At 49.0% G+C, this 8,293-nt stretch overlaps 1 protein-coding gene across 2 annotated transcripts in view; it reads left to right on the top strand.

The window, feature by feature from the left end:
• Window positions 1–7,437: 7,437 nt before the first annotated feature.
• UBTD2 (ubiquitin domain containing 2) overlaps window positions 7,438–8,293 on the top strand; it is a 144,220-nt gene continuing 143,364 nt past the window's right edge. The window contains exon 1 of one of the 2 annotated variants that reach the window (XM_075900251.2): window positions 7,438–7,681. Coding sequence is in view for 1 of the 2 variants with exons in the window: in XM_075900250.2 (XP_075756365.1) it covers window positions 7,612–7,681 (70 nt within the window). In the remaining variant the exon portion in view is untranslated. The remainder of the gene's footprint in view (window positions 7,682–8,293) is intronic. The other variant, XM_075900250.2, reaches the window with a different exon arrangement.

Here is an 8,293-nt window from a genome sequence, read left to right as displayed (position 1 = left end):
CCCTATGCCTGTTTCACATCAGTTATTTGGTTTCTTAATTGTTTATACATACATTTTCTTAAAGGTTACTCAATTTCCTTTAAAAGCTGCAAATCTAAAAAAACCCCTAGAAATACTGCATTTGTTAATAGATGTTTGTTTCTTTGATTTTAGTGAATTACAGTCCTATAAACAGCTATAATTTTTATTTATGAAAAGTATCTCTGCAATGTACTTTAAACAGTTAAACTAAGTTACATAGTATTGTTTTATGGTTTTCTTTTTTTGTTAGAAAAACAAGTGGCATCTTCCCTGCACAAATCTGTAGGGATCCTATTTCTCAGCCTGTTAACCTCTCCCCACTTCCCCAGTGTTTCTGAATTACTGCTGGGTTGTTCTGAAGAGCTATAGTGCATCTGATAGCACATGAACCACATTCTCAATGCCTACTGTGAGGTTGAAACTGAAATTATGTAATTCTTTTAGACATGAAACACCAAAAACACCCACTTTTTCACAGCACTGAAGTCAGATATTGACTGACTGACAATGGTGGTGGCAAAGGTATATTTCTGAGCTTTTAATGTGAATTTATTAACTAGGATTGAGGATTTAATAAATAGAGGTTATTAAGGGACACTGAATGTGTGTGTGCTTGTTCATTTTTTGTGATGTGATCTTGTGAGAATCTAAATTATTAGGAAACTAACCAAAATTAAGAAAAAACCAAACCACACAGCAGGAAAAAGTAAAAAAAAAAACCTTAAATAGAAATGAGAAAAACCCTCTTTGAATCTAGTTAGTCATGCTACTGTCCTGCTAAGACTACTGCAAAATAGAAAAATCAAATTCTATCATAAAAATGTGGCAAAATAAACAGAGATTATATGGAGGTAGAAAACAGGCGGTGTTCTTGCCTTGTGAGCCTAATACAAACAAATATATTATTCTAATCTGGAATATTATTCACAACATTCAGATTTTGCATTATATGTTTTCTTTAATTTAATTTAAAATAGCACTTTTGTACACTCATCTGTATTCATTCACAATAGCAAATAGGCCAGGTATCAATTGGTGCAAAACATAAAATTTATTTATATCAGTTGAATATATGGCCCCTTTCCTTTTATAAAAAAGTAAGAATTTTTTCCTGAGGCACTTTTGCAAAATGAGTCCATTTTTATTATCTAAAACACCAAAGTATATAAGAAAGAAGCTGTGATTAATGGTTAGAGCAAAGGTTCAGTTTTCCATTTTGCTGCGGGCTGTTGACAAATGGTCAATTCAGTATACTTTAAGAGTCCTCCTGGATTCCTCACTGAGGCTATGCTCTCACATAGCAGCATCCACAAGTAATGCTTTCCACCATCTCTAATTAGATAGGAAACTCCTTCCCATTCTCGTGGACAATAGCCTGGCTCTTTGGGACCACCTGTCCACACTACAGCAGGGTAATACACCCGTGCACGGAGACATCAGCCCTTAGGAAGTTCCAGCTAATACAGAATAGTGCAGCATTATCCTCAACAATGAGGGCTACTGTGAGCGCATTAAAGCTGTCCTCTGTTCTTAACACTGACTTCTTGTACATTAGTTTCAGAGAGGTAGCCGTGTTAGTCTGGAAAAACTTAAAAAACGACTAGTCTAGCAGCACTTTAGAGACTAACAAAACATGTAAATGGTATCATGAGCATTCGTGGGCACAATCCATTCATCTGAAGAAGTGGGTTGTGCCCACAAAAGCTCATGATACCATCTACATGTTTTGTTAGTCCCTAAGGCGCTGTTAGACTATTCATTGTTTTTCCTGTACAGTATCATTTCAAGTTGAAGAGCTTGATCCTGCCCTTCAAGGAGCACAAGGGCCTGGTCCCAGGATATCTCAAAGATCATCTAAAGTTCTAGGTGAAGAACATAATTGACAATACTGCCTCTCATGCACAGTGGAGCTATCTATCATAAGGCTGTGCAGGAGATGGAGTTTTTTTCAAAGTCCTGTCAGACACTGTGGAATGAACTCCCACAGGTAGGGTTGTCAGACGGTTTAAGCAAAAATACCGAACATCCCCCTCCCAAAAAAACTCCCATTATTGAGGGGGGGAAAAAAGGGGAAGACAATAGTTGTTGAGCAAAGAATAAATCCAAAAAAACCAGCATGTCCCCTTTAAGACCTTCGGGGCTTTTTTTTTTTTTTTTTTTTTTTTTGCCAATGCCATCTTATTTTCTTATTCTGTGCTGGAAGAGAGCTCCCCTGCAGAACCAGGTAAGCAGGGGAAGGGATGGCTCGAGGGCTGGGCCCAGTTGCTGTGTGTTTGTAGGGTTTCCTGGTGTCTGGTATTTCCGCCTCCTGGCAGGGGAAAAAAACCCAGAAAATATGGGACATTTTAGGTGTCCGGTATTTTCTGGGTTTTTTTTTTTTTTACTGGACAGGAGGTGAAAATACCAGACTGTCTGGGTCAATACTGGACACCTGGCAACGCTACCCACAGGAAGTAAGGACCATCACAAACCTCATCACCTTGCAGGTGCATTTATTTATTTGATCTCTCTTTTGTATTATGCATACATGCTGGTCTATGTTTACATAAAAACACTGCAGGTTGGACTTCCCTGGTCTGACACCCTGAGGGCCTAACTGGTCCCAAGTGAGGGAATTTGCCAGACCAGGGGAGGTCAATTCAGCTGCCTTGCCCAGCTCTGCTCCCAGCTCCAGCTGCTGGCTGCTGGCCCCTAGAACTGGCTTTGCTTCTAGCCATGGCCAGGCTGCTGGCCCTTCTGCCATCTGCCCTGCTTGGGTTGACAGTGGGCCCAGGCTGGGCTGCTGGCTCTGCTGCTGCCAGCCCCGCTTGGGCTACCCACTCTGGCCAGGCTGCTGGCGCCAGCTGGGCTGCTGGCCCTTTTGCCACCAGCCCCAGCAAGGCTTCCTGTCACCACGGTTCTTTGGCCCATGAAAATCTGTGCTCTGTCTGGACCAGAGTGTCCCAGCTTTTAGAGGTTCAACGTGTATTGCATGCCCAGTTTTCTTCCTGGGAGAGACTGAGAATGAACTATGCATGGCAGATTTTAGTCACTTTGCTTAATGCACTACTGAAATGTGATCAGATTCTAATCTACAGCAATGAGGATGATGTGAGAACTTTCATTGACTAGACCATGGGTTCCCAAACTGGGGGGGCATGATGAAATTCCAGAGGGGACACGAGGCGACCCAGCTTCACTCTCCCCCCATCAAGTTTTGCTGCCCTGGGGGGGGGGGGTGGGGGGGGGGTTGTGCGGGTTTTTTAAAAAATCAAGAAGGGGGGGGCGTGATGCTGAAAAGTTTAGGAAACACTGGACTAGACAATAGAATGGAATAGAATCAGTGTGTGAGTTTCAGCAAGACACTTAATTTTTCTGGGCTTCAGTTTTTCATTGGTGAAATGGAGATTGTAAATGGAGATTATGTACCTTGAAACTTATTTAACATTTATATGGTTTATTGAGATCATCAGTATGATACTCTGAGAATATTAGAGGCAGTTGATACACTCATGTATTACAGACATATATCAGGACTTTACTAACATGCATTTAGTGCAATATTTCATTTGCTCAAATAAATTACATCAAAGCTTAGATTACATAGCGGGCTTGATTTTAAAAAAAGTCAGGAGTACAACTGTTCAAGCAAAAATGTGGCATAATCCCTGTCTAGCAAGCAATATATTTTGTGTGTGGACAATATAGTATACCTGTATATTGAGCACAGTTTTGCACAACTTCTTTGAAATTGGGCCTTCAATCTGTCATAATAATAGTCCTTTGCCCTCTTATAGTGCCTCTGGTCTCAAATACTTTGCAAGCTCTAATGCTGCTTCAGTATTACTGAGATCGAGTCAGGGGCAGACTACCTTCTAGCATGTCATGTCTGATTTAGAACCTAAGTCTATAGCTGTAAATAACTTTATTCAGGTCGGTAATCCCTTTGGGTATGTCTACACTACAGCGCTAATTCGAACTAAGCTAATTCGAATTAGTGCATCTAGACCTAAAAACTAGTTCAAACTAGGATTTTGCTAATTCGAACTAGCATGTCCACATTGAGTGGACCCTGAACCGAGGTTAAGGCTGGCCGGAAGCAGTGCTGGCAGGGCATCAGGTTAGGATTTAGAGCGTGGAGCTGCTGTCTCAGGCTAGCCGAGGGCTGTGCTTAAAGGGGCCCGACCCCCACCCCGGACAGACAGTTTTCAGGGTTCCCTGCTTGCAAAGCAGTCCTGGCTTGGAGTGCCCTGAGTGCCCACACTTGGCACATCACAGCACTCGGCCATCAGCCCGGCTGCACTTGCCACAGGCTGCCATCCAGGGGTGGAGTCAATCGGGGGGCTGCAGGAGAGTTTCCACCCCGAGGAGCCTGCAGAGCCACCCCAGTCCTCCCTATCAGGGGCTAGTACCCCATTCCTCCCTCACCTCCTTCCACTTAGCCCTCCCTAGCCCCCCTTCCTGATGTACAAAATAAAGGACACGTGTTCAAAAATAGAAACTCTCTTTATTGAACAAAACTCGGGGAGACTGGGAAGAGGAGGTGGGAGAGGGGAGGAAAACTAAAATGATCAGGGGTTTGGAACAGGTCCCATATGAAGAGAGGCTAAAGAGACTGGGACTTCTCAGCTTAGAAAAGAGGAGACTGAGGGGGGTATATGATAGAGGTCTATAAAAGCATGAGTGGTGTGGAGAGGGTGCATAAAGAAAAGTTCTTCATTAGTTCCCATAATATAAGGACTAAAGGACACCAAATGAAATGAATGGGTAGCAGGCTTCAAACTAACAACAGAAAGTTCTTCTTCACAAAGCAAATAGTCAACCTGTGGAACTCCTTGCTGCAGGAGGCTGTGAAGGCTAGAACTAGAACAGAGTTTAAAGAGAAGTGAGATAAAGTCATGGAGGTTGGGTCCATGGAGTGCTATTAGCCAGGGGGTAGGAATGGTGTCCCTGGCCTCTGTTTGTGGAAGGCTGGAGATGGATGGCACGAGACAAATGGCTTGGTCATTGTGTTCGGTCCATCCCCTCCAGGGTACCTAGTGTTGGCTGCTGTCGGCAGACAGGCTACTGGGCTAGATGGACCTTTGGTCTGACCCAGTACGGCCATTCTAAGCTCAGGGCTCAGGGGTCTCAGTGGACCACCTTGATTTTCATGCCAACCTGCTCCTGGGTGGCCAGGCTGGCAGCTCTCCTGCCCTAGACGGCCACTTTCCTGTGCCTAGTGCGGAGGTCGTGGATGAGGTCCACGATGTCCGCACTAGACCAGGCGGGCGTCCACCTCTTGCAGCCCCAGGTAGGCTCCCAGGAGCCACCAGCCTCGTCCCGGGAAGAGGGGGAGGGCTGGGTGGCAGCGGGTGGCTGGCTCGAGCCGTGCCAGGTGCAGGGTCTGCTGGTTGTGTGCTGGCAGGCTTGCACCTGGCACGGGCACCGTAGCCAGCACGTGCCCCTTTAAGGGCTCCGGGGCCGGGAGGGGGGCAGACGAGTTTCCCTGGTGGTGCCCAGAGTGGCCACCAGGGAAAGCTGGGGAGGGCTAGCCTCCCACTAGTTCGAATTAAATGGCTACACAGCCCTTAATTCGAACTAGTTAATTCCAACTAGGCATTAGTCCTTGTAGAATGAGGTTTACCTAGTTCGAATTAAGTGCACCGCTAGTTCGAATTAAGTTCGAACTAGTGGTTTGCATGTGTAGCGCCTATCAAAGTTAATTCGAACTAACGTCTGTTAGTTCGAATTAACTTTGTAGCGTAGACATACCCTTTGAAACTAATGGGACCACTCTTATGTGTAAAGATATTCCTATCCCTGAAGAATTGTAGGATATTGTATAGGCCTCATCATTTTCTGGCTGTAACATGTAGGCTGCGTCTAGACTGGCAAGTTTTTCCAGAAGCGGCCACTTTTGCGCAAAAATTTGCCAGATGTCTACACTGGCTGCTTGATTTTGCACAAAAGCACTGACGTTCTTCTGTCCGAAATCAGTGCTTCTTGCGCAAATGCTTTGACGTTCCCGTTCAGACAAAAGCCCTTTTCCGGAAATGTTTTTGCGCAAGAGGGCCAGTGTAGACAGCTAAAAACTGTTTTGCGCAAAAAAGCCCCGATGGCGAAAATGGCGATCGGGGCTTTCTTGCGCAAAACCGCATCTAGATTGGCATGGAAGCTTTTCCACAAAAAGTGCTTTTGCGGAAAAGCGTCCGTGCCATTCTAGACGCTCTTTTCCGCAAATGCTTTTAACGGAAAAACTTTTCCGTTAAAAGCATTTGCGGAAAATCATGCCAGTCTAGATGTAGCTGTAGAGTCCCTTATGTAGAGGAAATAACAAATAGTCACAACAATTAAAAATCTTATTATATATTTTAGAAATGTGTGTCCGTATGGCTGTCCATCTGTGAATCCATTTGTTCAAGAACTCCCAAAGGTAAGAACGAGGACCACCAAATTTAGTATGCAGCTTCCTCTTATAACTTAAAGCAAGATCAGGGTTTGGTTGTGCCAGTATAATGGGATGTGTGTAGAATTCGATTGTTTCCCATAAAATGGGAAGGGAGGGGGTCTGGCAAGAGAGAGTTATACTGCAGAATGACTACAAGGGGGCAACTAGGGGCCTGAGATGGGGGACTGAGATAGGCATAACCCTATTGGGTCAGAAGGGGTAGGGGTGGAGAAAGGGGGCAGCTAGCTACCATATCTTTTAAAGAGTTTCTGAGTCTGTCTCCCAGCTGAGGACAAGACCTCTCCCCCACCGTTCCTGCTGGAGCGCAGTGACCATGGACAGGCACTTCCCACCTGGCCCCAAACTGCTACTGTGAAAGAGGGCTAGAGTTGTCCTCTGTCTCTGAGGCAGCCTGAATTCTGAACCACTCATGCCCAGCCACACCCCAGAAGAAAGATTTAAATTAAGAAAAAACAAAAGGTAAGGACCCAGCAACACAGGGTAAATCTTCTGGCTAGGAAACAATGAAGCAAGTTCAGTCCCTAATGAAGAGCAAGGCCTATGCTGTCTGGTGAGGCTGCCCTCCTCTTAGGGCTGTCACCAAGGGGGAGTTACCCTGGTTTCCTGCAGGGGTGCAGGCATGGGTTATCCCAAGCTGACCCCTGCTCCCTACCACAGGTGTGTCCTGCCCAGCCTGTTTCCTACCCGGCTGGGAAGGGGGTTGGCCTAAGTCGCGGGAGGGGCACAAGGGAGCGCTGCCTAGGCAGGAGGCCGGGAGCACTGTGGGTCGCTGCCGCACGTGGAGGGAGGGTAGTGCTGGTGGACGCTGCTGGCGGGCGCTGCTGGGAGCGGTGGCGGGGGAAGGGGATGATGCTGAGCAGTGTTGCCCCGGGAGGGGGCGCTGGCCGCGCTGCCCAAGGCGGCGGCGGCGGCGCTGAGGGGCGTTGCCCGCAGGTCTACGGGGTGGGCTGGCGAGCGGCCGGGGAGAGCCGCCCCGAGGCGGGGTGCGTGGGGAGGCGGGCCCGGCGCAGCGCGCGAGGCGGAGGCGGGCCCAGGCGCAGCGCTGCGGGGCGGGGCGGCCAGGGAGCAGGAGGCGGCGGCGGCTTCGGAGCCATCGCGCCTGCCCGGCCGGTGGCGAAGCTCGGACGGGGAGCGGCGGGTCTCCGGGCCGGGCGGGCCCCATGGGCGGGTGTGTGGGCTCCCATCACGACTCCTCGGGCAGCCTCAACGAGAACTCGGACGGCACCGGAGGTGAGAGGGGCCGCGCCGGGCGGGGCTTCGCGGGCTCCCGGTTCCCCAGCCCAGGGACCCTCTGGCACCGCGGGACTTGGGCCTGGGGGGCCTCGCGATGCATCGCAGCCCCTCCCCCTGCCGGGGCCTTTCATCCCCTCCCCCGTGGCTCAGGAAGGGGGCTTGGTCCGGCCCCTCAGCGCCCCCCAGGGGTACGGTCCCGTCTCCCCCCGCCCCCAGCCGCCCTCCCCCCGCTCTGCCCAGGGCCCCTTCCCCTCGCCGGGCGCATCCCCTGGGCGAGCCTCGCCCCTTGCGCCTTTATTGCAACTTTCCCGAAGTCAGCTGCCCGGCCCTGGCCCACTGGGGCGTTCGAGCAGGCGGGGGCCATGCGCTGGGGCGTGGGGAGAAAGCAGCCCTTGTCCCCGGCTCAGGCCGCGCACTCGCGCAGATTGGTGCCTCACCTCAGCACTTAGCTGCTCAGGAACCGCAGGGTCTTTTAAAACTGCCCATCGGAAGCACAGTTCGAAAGGGATGCGGGAGTGGTCCGGCTGGACCCTAAAATCCCCTTTCCCTGTCCTGCCCAGAGGTCGTCCCTGAGAACTTGTGGCTTTTAAAATATGTGCATATAAAAAT

The sequence above is a fragment of the Pelodiscus sinensis genome, chromosome 16, assembly GCF_052426305.1.
Source record: "Pelodiscus sinensis isolate ZL-2025 chromosome 16, ASM5242630v1, whole genome shotgun sequence".
NCBI classification, from domain to species: Eukaryota; Metazoa; Chordata; order Testudines; family Trionychidae; genus Pelodiscus; species Pelodiscus sinensis.
The sequence above is the reverse complement of the archived record's forward strand: the minus strand, read 5'-3'. Positions and strand labels throughout refer to the sequence as shown.